Source organism: Helianthus annuus, chromosome 5 (genome assembly GCF_002127325.2).
Source record: "Helianthus annuus cultivar XRQ/B chromosome 5, HanXRQr2.0-SUNRISE, whole genome shotgun sequence".
Lineage (NCBI taxonomy): Eukaryota > Viridiplantae > Streptophyta > Magnoliopsida > Asterales > Asteraceae > Helianthus > Helianthus annuus.
Window position 1 is genome coordinate 164,539,000 of NC_035437.2, and position 18,555 is coordinate 164,557,554.

An 18,555-nucleotide genomic window follows, 5' to 3' on the forward strand; every position below is an offset into this window, starting at 1 on the left:
TTTGGGAGCTCGGGAGGCAGGGATAGCAGGTAGTTGGTCAGTTGCTGGAATTGCAGGTATTTCAGTCATTGGTATATGTGGACCCCTTTCAATGGATCTAAACAGAGCTCGGTCATGACCATTAAGGAAATTGACCATCCTGATTTTCCATTGGGTGTATTCCTCCCTGACCAGAGTCGGAGGTTTAGACATAGAACCAATATTGAAAGCATTATTCCAGGTTTGAAAGCTGGACATATTTAGAAAAAAGAAGAAGAGCGATTGATCGTTTGAAAATAATTTATTCAATCTGCCCTGATACCAATTGTTGGACCCAGTACGGCCTTAAAAACTTCTTTTTACGTAATATGGCAAGTGATTTCAGTATATGTGAAAAAGATGTGCGGAAATGGAAGTCAGACTTTCAAGAAACAATACCTACATAATTATCAAGTTTATATCACTTTGAAACAAATTAGTTTAACAAGGTGATTGTAAGATTATTATCTAATACAAATGAATCTTGATTTCTGTGGGTGAGAAGAGCAGTGGAGTTTGAGTGTTTGTATATGAATGCTAAGCTTCAAACTCAAGTATCTTCTGCCTCTCGAGCCTTCTATTTATAGACGGCTGTGGACATGAATAAACAATTGTTTATTCATGCAATAAGTCCCGCGTAAAGTAGCAATTTGACATATTCATTGAATCCATCGTTCAACTTGCATTTGTAATCATGATAACCAATAATGTCATGCTTCGGTCATGGGTGGCAGGATAGAGTTGTGATTTTTAGACAAGTGGGGCTTTCATCAGAATTTCTGATAAACCACTTCATCAGAAATTCTGGTGAACATATCATCAGAAAGTCTGATGATCAGAATTGTCAGAAACTGATGATATTTCATCAGAAATATCATCAGATCCATCAGAAATGACCTTCTCTGATAATTCAAATTAACTCTTGATCAACTTGTGATTCTTTGTAGTAGATACTTTGCATTTCAGTTGTCCTATCTGATTTTCTTCATCTTGCTGTGATCTTCAGGACTGTTATCTTCTTCAGAGATCCAGTTGATTGAGATTTTCTTCAATACTTACACATAAAGTTTCCTAATAGTAACATTGGGTTAACATGTTAACACATAACTCATTTAATGCCCTTTAACATAAGGAGGGGGTGGTTTGCAATGTTAGTTAACATGCCATATCATTGTTAACACTCTAATGTTAGAGTACACCCCATGGCCTAATTCAACAATAGATTCTCATCTAATCATATCCAAACACATGTGAGTGGTTTTCCAATTTGATTTAGCTCATTGCATCCAAATTTACCTTGTTAAACATAAAATTTACAAAATTAGAGTTTAATAACTTCCCATATACATTTGAGAAGTTAAACACATTTAAAGAAGTATGTTTGACTAAATAGTGTTGCCAAAAATAACTTTTAATCAACGACTAAACCATCACAAGTCATACTGTTGGTGTGACATATGGTGATCTTTATCTACGCCGTGATGTTGATGAGTTGTGACCATGAATAAAATCCCAAGTCATGATATTAGAGTAAATCATTGTTTACAATATTGAGGCATTGAATAGAAAGTAGAAACAATGATATGGGGAAAACGTATTGGAACCACACAATGTAGTTCATCTTGGTTATTAACTTCTTTGTTGAGAGACACTTGAGTTGTAGCTCATGGAAGGAGAGAAAACTTTAGAAACGCAAGCCAATATGGAAATTATCTTAGTGGGCTATCATGAGACCACAATAGTGATCAATGAGATAATAAACCTCGACACATGGTGGTCAATATACAATAGGTGTGCTAGAGTGTTTTGTGGCAAGAACTTTAGTTAGAACGCATACACATCAAACTAGGGCAAAATGGCAAAGAGTCTAGTCATCTTTCTTTTCTTCCTTAATCAAATCCATGACTCGATTAGTACTTTTAATGGGCCAATCCTTAGTCACACGAGTTTGAACACTGATATGGTTAATGGACTTCATATAGCAAACATCGTCGACATTTTGTTTTGGGATACTTGTGTAGAATTTAGGTCAGCTTATTTCTCAAATACTTAGGCTTCAATTCATTAGGCTTAATTTGTTATTAGTTTTCATTTTAAGATTTAAACTTCATTAGGCTTAATTTGTTATTTGTTTTTATTTTAAGATTTAAACTCCACAGAAACACATACATATGTTACGAACTGAAACCAGTACAAAGTATGAGACTTGTCACACATCGATTGTAGGAGCAATAAATATGGGGTTTATAAACCAAATGAGTTCTCTCCCCCACCAGACTAGTATTTTGTATTGAGTTCTCCTGTTTGGTTTGTAACATTGGTATCAGAGCTAAACTCAAAGTGGTGACTTGAAGAGAAGCAGTTGTGACCAACATGGACGTGACCACTTGTCGCATTATAAAGCCCCAGTTGGAGTCATTAAACTATTGGAAGCTAAAATGAGAAAATTTCTTTGGGCGGGTTTAATTGATATTAACAAAATGAACTGGGTGGCTTGGGAGTGGGTTATGTGGCCTAAATCAAATGGGGGGGTTGGGTATCAGTCGTCTCAAAGAAGTTAAAAAGGCCCTTCTGGTTAAATGGGGATGGAGGTACAGGGTTGAAAATCAAAGTTTATGGAGGAAAGTGATTGATGCTTGTCATGGCAAAATAAATTAGAGGTGTTTTCTTCCTTTTAACGGTAATCTGGGAGGGTGTTGGAAAAATATTGTGAAATCAACTTATAGTATTAAAATCAAAGGGAAGGGTTTAAACCATTTGATCTTGGGTAAGGTTGGGAACGGGGAAGATATTAGGTTCTGGATTGACACATGGGAAGGAGATACTCCTTTTTTGGAAAGATGGCCACATTTGTTTGGGTTGGAACTGTTTAAAACTTACAGGGTTGCAGACAGAATAGAGATGAACAGGGGAAATGGTGGGTTTATTTGGAACTGGTCAAGACTGCCTGAGTTGGACATGGAGCTAAAGGCGTGGCAGGAATGTAGAGAGACACTTATTAGGACACTTATTAAGGTGTCACTCAACAATTCTAAGGATAGGTGGGTCTGGATTGAAGATAGCAAAGAAGGTTTTTCGGTGAAGGCTGTAAAAAAGGCCTTGATTGTCGAAAGGGGAAATAGCCAGCTTCCTAATTTCGATTGGTGTAAATGAGTTCCTATTAAATGCAACATTATGGCTTGGAGAGGTAACTTTGATAGACTTGCTACGAGAGTGAACTTAAGAAGAATGAATGTGGACATTACATCTGTTATGTGCCCTTTTTGTAACGAGTTTGAGGAAACGGAGGAGCACCTCTTTTCGGCGTGTTCAGTGGCAACTTGGGTTTGGGCAGAGATAAGTGTCTGGTGAAAAATCCCTCCGATTTATATTTTTGATTTCAAAGACATTCTGGATATACATATTTATTCTCAAGTCGGAAAGAAGGCTAAGAAAATCATCCAAGGGTTAGTGATTATTTCGTGTTGGAGCATTTGAAAAGGAAGGAACGAGTTGGTTTTCAATCAAATCAGTCGTTGTCTGCAGGAGATTATGAGGGAGATTAAGTCAAGAGGGTATGTTTGGTTTAAAAATAGGTCTTGTAATATATTATATGTGGTGACTGGTGTAAATACCCTATGTATATGTTGTAATTTTTTGCCCTTTGCCCGTTTGAGTCAGGGTGTGCGTGTTATTTTGCCTTTTGCCCGTTGGATCGAAGGTGTGTTTTCTAATGAAGTTCTCTTAAAAAAAGTACAGTAACACCCCTCACTTATCCCACATCATCAATGTTTAGTTGCATGAGTTTGTTAGTGAGGTAGTTGCTTGCTAGTTGGTCTTGAATGCCAGAGTCGGATGTGGAGATAAAGGAGTGGCAGGAATACAGAGAGACCTTAAATAAGTTGACTCTTAGCAATTCTAGGGATAGGTGGATCTGGAATAAAGATAGCCAAGACGGATTCTCGGTGAAGATAGTTAAAAAGGCGTTAATTGAAGAAAGGGGTAATAGTCAGCTTTCTAATTTTGAGTGGTGCAAATGGGTGCCTATTAAATGCAATATTGTGGCTTGGAGAGGTAATTTGGACAGACTTGCTACGAGAGTGAATTTAAGAAGAAGGAATGTTGACATTATATCGGTTATGTGCCCTTTTTGTAACGAGGCTGAGGAAACGGTGGAGCATCTTTTCACTGCATGTTCTTTGGCGACGCGTGTTTGGGCGGAGATAAGTGTGTGGTGTAAAATACCCCCGATATTTATTTTCGACTTTAAAGACATTCTGGATATCTATAATTATTCTCAATGTGTAAAAAAGCTAAGAAAATCATTCATGGTTTGGAAAAAAATTTCTTGTTGGAGTATCTGGAAAGGTAGGAACGAATTGGTTTTCAAGCAAATCAACCAAAGGCCACAGGAGTTTGTTAGGGAGATTAAATCGAGAGAATATGATTGGATTAAAAATAGAACGTCTTGTTATAGTATTAGTTGGGGTGATTGGTGTAAATACCTGTTGTATATGTTGTAATTTTCTGCCCTTTGCCCGTTTAAGTCAGGAGTGTTTGTTGTGTATAGCCTTTTGCCCGTTTAGGTCGGAGGTATGTTTTTTATGAAGTTCTCTTAAAAAAAAACCAAAAAAAAAAAACACTTAATTAACCTAGACTTAATTATAAAGACATTCACATTACGCACTTACTTTCTCTCTCTTCACTAGATTAGCTTAGATTTGATATTCTATTCTATTATTATAAAACTCACAAATACAACCCTTGAAATTAACCTAGTCTTAGTCTTGTTTTTCGTTTATGAAACTTCAAATGTTTAATCTTTAGAAAAGCATTTGAACACGTATTTCGGCATCTCAAGTCCTTCGACCCTTTGTTGAAGTCTATCAATGCAATGCATTTCTTTTTAAAAAAATGTCAACGCTCATGATCCAAGAAAAAAGGTACTCATGTAAAAAAAAAGACAAAACGAAATTGGTTAATTTTCTATTTAATTCACATGTTAGACAAATTAATCATTAGATTAATGTTCATATTTTATTACTTTATTTAGTTTGCTAGTAACGTAGTAGCATATATATTGACATAGTTGCTGCTGCTAGTGATTCCTTGTTCCGAGTACTTGATTGTAAAACTACTAAGTTTGTGTTCGATCAATTAATCAGCTCTGATATCATTATTTTTACATTTTGTTGGTTTTTAAGAACAGTAAAATAAACATTTTATACGGTTGTCATTTCGTGTAGACAGGACCATTTCCTAACAAGTTAAACAAAGTTAAGCAAGTCAAATCGTTCTATGAAATTTTCGTAGTTACGGTAAGAAGTTTTCTTGATATATGCGGTCAATATGCATAATTGCATACCATTCAATCACTTTTTGTAGGTGGCATATACTACTTTTACCCACTATTAAAATTAGGAATTAACTATATCATATGTCATAAACTTGATACACATTGTAATATTATTTAACATATATTTACACGGATCTAATATTTACTATACCATTACCATTACATAAATGGTAGAAATATACATGGTAGAAATATACAATTTTATTTTTTACATTTAAAGATGATGTTTTTGTGTGATACACATAACTAATTACCTTTATCATATATAAAAAGGTAAAATTTATAAAAAAAAAATTGATACATTTAAGCATAAATATTATTTTTGTATGTTACACATAGTTATGTAAAGAGTAAACACTCAAAATCATTTCCGAGGTTTGGTCATTTTGTCAGATCCATCCAAAAAGTTTTTTTTTTTCCACAATTGAACAACTTAGACTACCCACTATGGTGACCAAATTGCACAAACGGTTATCACTTGGCAAATAAGACAAAATTGTAGGAAATTATTTTAATTAAATAATTAAAATTTATGGACAACCAGGTTGGTATGGCAACCAATGGTTGCAACCAACAACCAACATAATATTAATTCTTTATTCTTTTTTATATTATTTAACTTCTATTTCTTTATAATATTTAATTCTTTTTCCTTTTTTATTATTTAACTTCTATTTCTTTATATAATAAAATGCTAGTTTAGGTTGGGTTGTGATAGTGGGTGAAAATTTGGATTGGGTTGGGTTGTGTAGGTGGATGAGAGAGAAATTAGTATTTTAATAAAAGATTGGGTTGGGTTGTGATAGTGGATAGTCTTAATTAGGTTTCACATAAGTTGTCAGATTAATCTATTTCTCTTACAGTGTCAAAACCTAACCTTAAATGAGAGCTATTTTGGATGGATTTGACAAAAGTTTCTAAACCTCAGTGATGGTTTGAGCAATTTACTTTTTTTTATTAACATTTTCTTGTACTTCATACTTAAATTTTATGTTCCGTAACTAATATTTTAGAATTCTTTTTAACTAATGATTTTTAAAGTTAAATGATATCATTCTTTTCAGATTTTACATTTAATTATCTATTTTGCCAAGAAGAATTCTGTAATATATATTCTCTATTCTCTATATAAGTTTTAACAACTTCAACAGTAAAAGTAAAAAATATTTTATTATTATGTTGACTTTTGTTTATCTTTATAATATAATTTATAATATAATTATTATAAATTATTTTATTCTTTATTTTGGCAGTATAATATTTTATTGCTATAATTATTTTGTTTTTTTGCTTGTAATTAAATTCGAACATGTTAAATATATTTGAATTTCTTTTTTTTTATCGGGACGAATTAAACCGATACCTTTTGACCAACGATAGCAGTACCCTCTTCAATTTTGTGTTTTCTTAACATGGAGGCAAGACGTTCATTGAAAATTAAGTTGTATTCACAATATAGTATGTTTTTGGTATCGATACAATAACTTTTTATTTACCATGAGAAATAAAACAGATATCCTTTGAACATCGGTAGAGGTACGATATTCGTTTTTATGTTTTCTTAACATGGAGGAAAAAGTTCGTTGAAAATTAAGTTGTATTCGCAAAATAATATTTTTTTTGGTACTCAATACAATAGCGAAACCATGAGAAACCACCGCATCGTGCGAAGGTTGTTGTCAGCCACATCGCACGAGCTTATTTTTAACTCTAGTTTTTATAATTTTTATCTTTAACATTGTCGTCGTTTTTTTTAATATTTTTGTGTAAAGAATGTTTTTAGAATACAACTTATCATGCCCTTTAAATATTTTTGTCTGCTTAAAAAAATATGTATTTTGAGTAAAACCCTGTAGGTTACAATCCTTTGTGAAAGACAAATGTATAATATTAACAGAGCCAAACTAACAAGATTCGGTTTGATTTAGTTGTTAAGTTTTACATTCTTGTGTAGAAAAAAAAATTATGAATACGAGCATAAAAAACAATGACATTTATCAAATTAAGATAAATTATGATTTTTGGTAACAATGTTTTTTGTCAGTAACAGAAACTATAGTTTGGTAATAAGAAAATATTTTAAAGAAATTTAAAAATAAAAAACTTATATTAAAAATGGTTTTTAAAAAAAAGTTATATGAGTTAATAAAAAATTAGAAAAAAAAACATTACAAAAGAGTAAAGCGTCATTGAGATTGGAATATCTGTTGGGCTGATGTTTAAAGTGGCTACACCACTAATGGATGAGCCGTATCTGACGACTAGCTCAACTGTATCAAAACTGAATGAAGGAATTGGTGTGGCTGTCATGATGTTTAGTCATGATGTCCAGAAACAAAAAGTCTCGGAAGAGTATGTAACCCAGGAAGAGAAATGCAGATATTGTGACCAAAGTAAATCCAAGAATTAAGACCAAAGAGATTCGAGTGTTACTGTTACATGTTAAAAATAGTCAGGGGTATAATAGTAGTTGTTCTCAAATAAGTACAGGGATTGTATGTAGAGTTGTCATAGTTCAGGGACTTGTTTGTAAATAGTTGGTTAGGGATGTTGAGTCGGTTGTAATCATCATCTGGATAATGAATTGAGTTTTTCCTCTCTTACGATTCTTCTTGTTCGATTCCATTCCTATCATTGGTATCAGAGCTGTTCAATCCTTTGGACACGCTCGAATTGCAAACCCTAATTCGTTCATTCCTTCAATTTCGTTTGAATTGCTTCGATTGCTCGAGCAATTTTCCTTCGATTTCATTTCAATTCGTTGAAACTGATTGTTCCAGTTTCAATCTTCGTGATAATTCTTCAATCAATTTTTGATGATCATCGATGGCAACCAGGCAACAAGAAATGGAAAGGTTAGAGAAGTTAGCGCAGGGTAATGCTAGCTTGATTGAGTCTCAGCAAGCAATTTTAGACCAGAATTCAGAGGCTATTCGGTTGTTACAGATCAGTATGACAACATTGGTGACTCAAATGACAAAAATTAACAACAAGATGAGCCATAATCGAAGTGGGGGTCACCAAGATCGGTTGATACGGCCCGGGAAGGTAGATTTTCCAAAATTCGATGGTAATGAAGTGGAAAGTTGGGTGATACGCTGCAACCATTACTTTGCAGTAGACAAGACTCCTGAATTTGCGAAAGTACATTACGCAGTTATCAATTTGGAAGGTGTAGCCCTAGATTGGCATCAAGGTTATTTTGATAGTCAAGATCGAGAAATTGAAGACATTACTTGGGATGAGTACTCAAGATCCATTATAAATCGGTTTTCTGAGAGACTTTCACAAGATCCTATGGAAGAGTTGAAAAATCTCCATCAAACAAGTTCGTTACAAGATTACACTAAAGAGTTTGACTCATTGCTCAATAGAGTCAAACTAACAGATGAATATGCTGTTAGTTTGTTTGTGGGGGGGTTAAAACCGGAAATTCGTTATTTAGTCAAAATTTTTAGGCCAAGATCCATGAGAGATGCTATAACTATGGCTAAGCAGCAGAGTGTATACTATGCAACACTATTTGGGGATAAAGAAAATAAGAAGGTCAGTTCTATTAATGTAAGCAATCACACTAATAGTACTAATGCCAAGGTAGGGGAAACCCTGTCAATACATTAGCACTATTACCTACACCCCCGCCAATAAGATGCTTAAAAATGTTAAAAAGGTACCTGCAAAAGTGGCTGAAGAAAAAAGGGCCAGAAATGAGTGTTTTTGGTGTGATGAAAAATATACACCAACACATAAGTATAAGTTCATACACTTATATGTGTTAGAAATTCATGGAGATGACGATATGGAAGATGAAAATGAAGATACTTCTGGAGAATTGGAAGCTATGAATTTAGATCCTCAAATTTCCATTCATGCAATAATGGGAGTGAATTCTTTTTCAACTATGAGAATTGTGGGGACTATTGGTACTAGCCAAATTCAGATTTTGATTGACTCGGGCTCCACTCATAATTTCCTTGATTCTAAGCTTGCATCCAAACTGCAACGCTTTACAAAAGGAGTGCCAGTCATGAAAGTAAGAGTGGCAAATGGGAAGAATTTAGATTGCAGCCAGTTATGTCAAGACTTTCAGTGGCCTATGCAAGGTGTGTGGTTTAAAACAGATGTTTTACTCCTACCACTAGACAATTATGATATGGTTCTTGGGGTTCAATGGCTACAATCCCTTGATGATATAGTCTGGAACTTCAAGGCATTAACCATGCAATTTAAGATGGATTCAAAGGTAATCATGTTAAAGGGATCTAATAGCAATGAGGTATCCTTGTGTTCAGTGGAGAGGTTAACAAATATGTTGGAGAAGGATAACCCTATGGTACAGGTGCAACTATATAGTATGCAACCGGAAAATGGGTCCTTCCAACATCAATCATCAGTAGTTGGTTGTCAACCTAAAGATGAAATGAAGGCCTTGTTGCAAGAGTTCAAGGATGTTTTCCAAACTCCAAAGACTTTACCTCCTGACAGGAGTTGTAATCACAGAATCCAGTTGATAGATGAGACGGTCACCATTAATCAGAGTGCATATCGATATCCTGTGGGCCAGAAGGATGTAATAGAAAAGATGGTGCAAGAGATGTTAGATATGGGTGTTATAAGGCATAGTGTCAGCTCTTTTGCTTCTCCAGTAGTTTTAGTAAAAAAAAAAAGATGGAACCTGGAGACTTTGTGTTGATTATAGAAGGTTGAATGATCAAACTATAAAAACAGATTTCCTATTCCTCTCATTGAGGAATTGTTGGAAGAATTGGGAGGAGCAGAAGTATTTTCAAAGTTGGATCTAAGATCAGGATATCATCAAATTAGAATGCATGAAGATGATATCCATAAAACTGCATTCAGAACCCACCAAGGTCTATTTGAATTTCTGGTTCTTCCTTTTGGGTTAACAAATGCTCCAGCAACCTTTCAAGGTCTTATGAATGCTGTGTTCCAAAAATTATTAAGGAAATCTGTGCTCATATTCTTTGATAATGTGCTAGTCTATAGCAAGTCTATGAAGCAGCATGTGCAAGATCTTAGAGAAGTTTTGCAATTATTCAGAGATAATCAGCTTTTTGCGAAAGAGTCTAAATGCAGTTTTGGTGGGTCCCAAATTGTCACACCCCAACCGATGGCGGAATCATCGGGGCATGGCACTGAGCGAAACAGAGTCCAGAAGTTTCCATAACAATTATTATCACTATCCAGTTTAAATAACACGTCCCATACCGTGTCCCAAATAACAAACAAATTATTACAGATAACAACCAGTAAAGTATTCTGTTCCAACAACTCAGATTTTAATTAAAACAAATAAATATTGTTCAAAGGCTCCTAAAGACCCAGCCTGACAAGATCTACAAACAACTATGCTCTAGTTGCTCTTTCCTGACAGACAACTATTTGTTGGGGGCCTCTAGAGCTTTATTCTAGCCTCGCTTTCCTAGCAAGCAAACATCTTAAACACCTGTCATATACGTTGAAATAAAGTCAATACATATAATGTAAAGGTGAGCATACAAGTTTGATAATAGCATATAGAGTTCGAATAGTTTACGCATAACCAGCACGTACACAGAGGAAAACGAAGCATGTTAATTATCGACATGGACCTATCGATACCAGTGACTGTGGGTTGACTGTCCGAGACAGTTCGTAATACATGATTACCACCGTAATCCATGCAAGTAATTGTCCTTAACAACCCCCGTGTGAACGGGTGCTGAGTCCAAACTATAGTACTACGTCGTTAAGGCAGGTAGACAACATTCCACGTGTAAACACAATCAACAAGCATTCATTTAGTCACGTAATACATGCATATTGGTTAGCGTTCAAATAACTTGTGTAGTGTGATCGTTTGTGTTTTGATATAGGTAACGTATGTAACACCCAAAAGTGCTAAAAGCAAAAAAGGATCGAGTATACTCACAGCGATTGATTGATGGATTGAAGGGAGCGCTTGAGAGTAGGGTTAGCCTGAATAGTTCGATAGCATAACGATGAATACACGTAAAATGGAAACAAGTGTAATGGGTCGAACAGCCTGGTCGATCGAACAGCAGGTTTGATCGAACGGGTTGTTCGTTCGGTTGGAAGGTCCGTTCGGGCAGTCTGTTCGATCAGCCGGTAAGCTCGATCGGCTGGACTGTTCGAGTGGATTGTTTCTTCCTTTGAGTAGGATGTGTTTGTGTATGATGGTTTGACCTTTTGAAGTTTTCGTGGTAGTATTTGAGAACACTGAAGTGTTCTTACCTTTCAGGTCGATCGATCGAACGGTCTGTTCGATCGGCCAGCTTAACCGATCGTTTAGGAACTTCAGTAGTAGTCCTTTGCAGGATGTCACTCGATCGAACAGCATGCTCGATCGGGTGGCATTCCTATACGTCGAACGAATTGAAAATCGATTAAGGGTTGAAGCATAGTATCTCATGATCCGAGGAGTAATGTTTACCAAACGGCTCGTTCGATCGAACATCACCTCGTTCAATACTATACTTCCTGAACTTGTCAAAGTGTGGGGCCATATGCTAGCCGATCGGCTGGCCTGGTCGATCGGCTGACATGTCCGATTGGTTGGGCTGTTCGTTCGAACAGCCTAAACGTTCGGTCAGCATCCTGACCTGGTCGGCCTGTTCGTCTAACACTTGGCTGTTTTGGTTATTTGACGTTATACTGAGGTAGTTTGTCAACGAGCAAAACCATGGAACTTTCATTCTTACTTGTTTCTCCTGCTCGGACAGGAATCACCCAGGTCCGGCCGGTAAACTGTTCGAAACGGTAGTTTGATGTTTATCCCGAAGTCGGTAAACCTCGTAGGTAGAATCCGAATCTTGAACCACTCATCCACTAGAATGATTGGTGAGTTGACTCAAGCTCCGTTTATACCGTTTTGAAGGCATTGAGTGTAAAAGAGTTGAAAGAAAGTTGGAAATCCTTCTTTCAATCCTTCACACCAAGTAAATGTTTGGATCTTTGACAGATCTTAGCTTGTTTATGTGGAAATCGGTTAGATCCGAGCTATTCATGGTGGATTGAGGCCAAAACATGATGTTCTTGAAGAACACCATGATGACATCATCCTAGAATGCTTAGATCTTGATGATTTCACGATTAGAAATCAAGATTCGAAAGATAGAAAGGTGTAGGAGCATGTTTTAATTAAGAAAGTACAAGATTTAGGATGAAAACTTACCGAAATTGGAAGAAATCTGAGAAAAGGTGAGGAGCACGAGCTGGTCGGTCAGAGAGTTTCTAAAAGTGAAAAGAATGACAATGACAGCTCAATTTATAGGCTCCAAAAGAGGAAAGGGCTGGCCGATCGGCCAGGCATCCCGATCGGACAGCCTGCTCGATCGGATAGTCCGTCCGATCGGCTGGGCTGTTCGATCGGCTGATAGCCTGATCGATCAACAGCCTGGTTTGAGTGTTCGGTGCGACGATTTTCGATATTTCGATTTCGATTGAAGACGATACGAGCATGATAAAGTTTCCTATTCAAATTACTTTCAGTCCCAACTACTATATCTAACATACAATCACCTATATTTCACCCTATCCTTACGTTACCATTCGTCGTTATTCGATTTCGATTGCATTCGGTTTTGAGTTTCGAGTTTCGATTCGAGTTTCGATTGGTTCGATTGATCACCACACAAAACATAAAGTAAACACGCACAGGTAACACATAAGGCACACACATACGTATAACAACAACCAAAGTTCGCGTAATTCGAGATTCGAGTTCGATGATGGTTAGATCGGTTTGATTACTGATTAGTTAACTTTATCGCATTGTTACTTCCTACTATTCACAGTTGTAAATCGGTTCGCGTCGATTAAACATTCGATTACTTCGATTCATTCTGATTAACAACACTTACTCCACATAATACAAATAAACATAAAATAGAATATTTACAGTCAAAGAAGTCAAAGTTGACTTGGACTTTGACTTTGACATTGACATTCGAAAACACGGGGTGTTACAGCCTCCCCTTGTTTAGGGAATTTCGTCCCGAAATAAGGCTCGAAGCTGCACAACACCGTGAATTACCAATTTGATGCTCCAGATCTTCATTTGAACAACTGTGGGTACTTGGCCTTCATGTCGCTTTCGTGTTCCCAAGTGAACTCCGCGCCTCGTTTGCCTTCCCATCGGAGTTTCACGATAGGGATGCGTGAGCGCCTGAGTTGCTTGGTTTGGCGATCCATGATTACGACAGGCTTTTTCCACGAAGTGTAGCGTTTCGTTGACCTGAAGATCGTCGAGAGGTACAATCAGATCATGATCAGCTAGGCATTTTCGGAGGTTCGACACATGGAAAGTTGGGTGGACGTTACTAAGTTCCTCCGGTAGTTCGAGTTTGTAGGCGACTTTTCCGATCCTTTCCAGAATCCTAAAAGGTCCAACATATCGAGGCGTTAGTTTCCCTTTCTTTCCGAATCTGACCACACCCTTCCAAGGTGACACCTTTAGGAGTACGTAGTCGCCAACGTTAAATTCAAGGGGCTTGCGTCTTCTATCGGCGTAACTTTTCTGTCTATCCCTGGCTTTCGACAAGTTGTCTCGAATCTGGAGGATTTTGTCAGTCGTTTCTTGTAGTAACTCGGGACCGGTTAATTGCGAGTGACCGATCTCATGCCACACAATAGGCGAACGACATCTCCTTCCATATAAAGCCTCGAATGGTGCCATTTGTATGCTGGCATGATAGCTGTTGTTGTACGAGAATTCGACTAACGGCAGGTATTTGTTCCAACTACCACCGAAGTCTATGACACACGCGCGGAGCATGTCTTCAAGAGTACGAGTCGTTCTTTCAGTATGTCCGTCAGTTTGAGGATGGAATGCAGTACTCAGGTTAAGCGACGTACCAAGGGCCGCTTGAAACGTTTCCCACAATCGTGAAGTAAACCGAGCATTACGGTCTGAAATGATGTCACGAGGCGTACCATGATTACAAATGATCTCGTCGGTGTAGATTCGGGCTAGTCGTTCTACCTTGTAGTCTTCCCGTATTGGTAAAAAGTGGGCTGATTTGGTCAGACGATCAACTATAACCCATATGCTGTCGTGACCTAATGGCGTGGGCGGAAGTTTGGTTATGAAATCCATAGCTATACTCTCCCACTTCCATATAGGGATTGGAGGTTATTCGAGTAAGCCAGAAGGTCGTTGATGTTCAGCCTTAACCCTCGCACAAGTCAGGCAACTTCCAACATAAAGAGCGATTTCCTGTTTCATACCCGGCCACCAGTACTTGTAACGAAGATCCTGGTACATTTTATCGGCACCGGGATGAATAGAATAGCGGGATTTGTGGGCTTCGTTCATTATAATCTTTCGTAAATCGGCCCGCTTAGGGATCCAAATTCGGTCCAGATAATAGAAAATCCCATCTGCTTTGCTTACAAGCTGAGCTCCATCGTGATAGATTCTCTCATTCTTCAAGGTGCGTTCTTTAAAACAGGCATGCTGGGCTTCGCGGATGAGAGTTTCGAGATTATGCTAAGCTTGGGTATTGCGAATACTGAGCAAATAACTCCGTCTACTGAGTGCGTTGGCTACAACATTTGCCTTGCCTGGGTGATAACGAATCTCACAGTCGTAATCGCTAAGAAGTTCTACCCATCGGCGTTGACGCATGTTAAGTTCTTTCTGATTAGAGATGTGTTGTAGACTCCTGTGATCGGTGAAGATCGTACACTTGGTACCATACAGGTAGTGTCGTCAAATCTTCAATGCAAAAACAACTGCGCCTAGCTCGAGATCGTGGGTTGTATAGTTCTTCTCGTGGATTTTGAGCTGACGAGATGCGTAAGCTATAACCTTGTCTCGTTGCATGAGAACACAACCAAGACCAAGGTTGGAAGCATCACAGTAGACAATGAAATCGTTGTTTCCGTCTGGCAACGTGAGAACAGGAGCATTGCAGAGCTTGCGCTTAAGGGTTTGAAAAGCAGATTCTTGTTCAGTTCCCCAAACAAAAGACCTGTCTTTATGAGTAAGAGCGGTAAGCGGCACGGCGATCTTAGAGAATCCTTCGATAAATCGTCGATAATAGCCCGCTAGTCCGAGAAAAGATCGAACTTCAGACGGGTTCTTTGGCGTAATCCAGTTTTTAACTGCTTCAATCTTCGCGGGATCGACATGAATACCCTGACTATTCACGATGTGACCCAGAAACTGAACCTCCTCCAACCAGAATTCGCACTTGGAGAACTTGGCATAGAGTTGGTTCCATTGGAGTAACTCGAGAACCAAACGTAGATGTTGCGCGTGTTCGGCTTTCGATTTGGAATAAATCAAGACATGGTCTATGAACACGATGACGAAACGGTCAAGATAAGGTTTACACACGCGATTCATCAGATCCATAAAAACCGCGGGTGCGTTGGTTAGACCAAAAGGCATAACAACGAACTCATAGTGGCCGTAACGAGTACGAAAGGCGGTTTTGGGTATATCTTCCTCTTGTATGTGTAACTGATGATAACCTGAGCGTAAATCGATGTTCGAGAAACACGATGCACCTTGTAGCTGATCAAACAAATCGTCGATTCGAGGTAGAGGATAACGGTTCTTGATGGTCAGCTTATTCAATTCCGATAGTCGATGCACATCCTGAACGACCCATCCTTCTTTTTGACGAAAAGGACTGGTGCGCCCCAAGGAGAGGTGCTCGGGCGAATAAAGTCTTTTTCAAGTAACTCCTGGAGTTGGTTTGAGAGTTCCCTCATTTCGGATGGCGCGAGTCGATAAGGGGCTTTGGCAACAGGGTTAGCTCCAGGAATAAGGTCGATACGAAAGTCGATATCACGACTTGGCGGTAGTCCGGGAAGGTCATCAGGGAACACCTGAGGAAATTCACGAACCACTGGAACGTCTTTGACTTCAACCTTCTTTTTCTTTTCCTTCTCCGCAACTACAATGTTGGCCAAGAAAGCTCTGTATTCCTTGCGGAGATACTTGCAAGCTTGGATACACGACATGAGCTTGAGACCTTTCGAAGCTGTTTCACCGTACACACATAAGAGATCACCATTTGCGAGCGAGAATCGAATCATCTTTTCAAACACACAACTTCAGCATGGTTTCACGAAGAAAGTCCATGCCAACTATGACGTCAAAACTTCTGAGTTGCATCGGAATAAGATCAATTGGGAAGAGGTGATTGTTGAGCTCGAGGGTACAATCACGAAGAACAGAGTTAACTGCGACGGTTCTTCTAGTAGCAACTTCGACTTCAAATGACGAGGGGAGATAAGAACGCTTACGACTAAGGAGCTTCTCGAATTCAAACGAAAAAAAGCAGTTATCGGCTCTAGTGTCAAACAAACATGATGCATAAATACCATTCACAAGGAACGTACCATTAACCACGTTGTTGTCAGCCTGGGCTTGACGGGCGTTGATGTTAAAGGTTCTGGCACGGGCTGCTTGCTGTTGCTGCTGAGGCTGCTGCTGCTGGGGTTCTTGTTTCACAACCCTGTTCGGGCACATGTTTGCAAAGTGGTTAGGATCACCACATGCAAAGCAGACTTGAGTATTGACCACGGGTGCTTGAGCTGCAGGTTGGCCTTGAGGGGCTGGAAGTAGAGCTTGATGAACGGCGGCTTGAACTGGGGCTTGACGGGGACCATAGCGACAGTTCGCAGTGAAATGCCCGTAGAGGTTGCAGTGGGCGCAGAAACGACAGGCGATTCCTATCGGATGATGGTATGAGCATGTCGGGCATAGCGGGTGGGGACCTGTGTAAGCGCGCTTAGCTGGAGGCGCATTGATCACTGGAGCTTGTCGGTGGTGAGACTGCTGCTGAGCCTGCACGGCTTGCAGTGGAGCAACAATCGTTGTCACAGCACAGTTCTTGTTGCTGGAGCTGTTGTTGTGCTTCTTCTTTCTTCTTGATGACTTGGAGGGTTGTGCAGTGGTGGTGTCGACGGTCGATGCGGTGGTGGCTTGGTGCAGAGACTTGGCATGCTTATCCCAAACACCAGACTTTACCCGCTTGTCATTGATCTCAGCGGCAAGCAGGTAGGTCTCTTCAATCGATGACGGCTTGGCAGCATGAACGAAATCGGCAACACAATCGGGTAGAGCTCCAATATACTTCTTGATGGCCATGTCTGACGTCTTGACCTGATCGGGACAAATGATGCTGAGTTGTTTTAAGCGTGCAGTCAAGGCAATGTTGTCTCCATCCTTCTGCTTAATGTTCCAAAACTCGTCCTCCAGCTTTTGGCGTTCATGGGGAGGGCAGAATTCGTCCATCATGATGGCTTTCAGCTCCTTCCATGTCAGCTCATAAGCTGCATCATTCCCGCGTTTGTTTCGTTCGGCCGTCCACCAGTCTAGGGCTCGGGACTAGAAGACGCCTGTAGCATTGAGGGTGCGGAGATTTTCTGGACAGCCGCTTTGGCGCAGAGTGACTTCGATAGAATCGAACCATTGAAACATAGCTGTTGGGCCATCTTCTCCGGTGAATTCCTTTAGTCCGCATGCCTTGAACTGTTTAAAGCTGAAACCAGTCTTGCTGGTATCCTTAGGAGCATCGATTCGCGACTCCTCAGACGACTTGCTAGTGTTTTCAAAAACATCGCTCACAGCTTTTGCCACACTTTTGGCAATGATAGTAGCGAGACGCCTGTCACTCTTCTCTTGGCGAGTAAGTGGGGTTCGGTGTCCAGATGACGACATGGTCTGCAATAGACATCGTCGTTGGTTTCAGACACAACAATCGAATCTCACCTCACACGTCTACTACTTGCTAAAGCTTAGAAATACGTCGAAACACGCATCACATAGTCACATAAACATAAATTCACAGATTCACATAATCACAGAAGCACATAAGCACGTAGGCACGTAGAGCACAGAGACACCTAAGCACAGAAGCACGTACACATTTAATCACAGAGGTAGTTAATATCACGTAATCCTCCTATCAGCACATAGTAGCACGTATAGTATCCTGACTACCTCCAAGTTTGCGAGTTATTCGAATATAGCAATCGCGAATAGCATATCGAGTAGCATCGTATAGTCGTATAGCGTATCGAGTAGTATAGCATAATCGTGTATCATAGCATAATATTGTCTAAAACTGCAACGACTTGTTAGCGATGTGTAGTGTATTGTGTGATTTGCGGAAACAGAAGGCGTTAGATCAAAACCCAAAGTATCTCAAAACGCTAACAAT

General features: G+C 39.0%; 1 protein-coding gene across 1 annotated transcript; it reads left to right on the forward strand.

Annotated features, from left to right (window-relative positions):
* The first annotated feature begins 3,839 nt into the window (after window positions 1–3,839).
* On the forward strand, window positions 3,840–10,046 carry LOC110944001. The gene is made up of 4 exons (XM_022185729.1): window positions 3,840–4,224; window positions 7,579–7,705; window positions 8,191–8,899; window positions 9,024–10,046. The coding sequence occupies exons 1-4, from the start codon at window positions 3,840–3,842 to the stop codon at window positions 10,044–10,046; spliced, it is 2,244 nt and encodes a 747-aa protein (XP_022041421.1).
* The last annotated feature ends 8,509 nt before the right edge of the window (window positions 10,047–18,555 follow it).

Bases quoted from the DNA above. Each gene is read 5' to 3' on its own strand.
- LOC110944001 (XM_022185729.1), top strand. From the start codon at position 3,840: ATGCCAGAGTCGGATGTGGAGATAAAGGAGTGGCAGGAATACAGAGAG. The intron at 7,706-8,190 runs GTATGTAACCCA...GATGGCAACCAG, and splicing joins AAACAAAAAGTCTCGGAAGA to GCAACAAGAAATGGAAAGGT. The intron at 8,900-9,023 runs GTCAGTTCTATT...AATGTTAAAAAG, and splicing joins GGGATAAAGAAAATAAGAAG to GTACCTGCAAAAGTGGCTGA.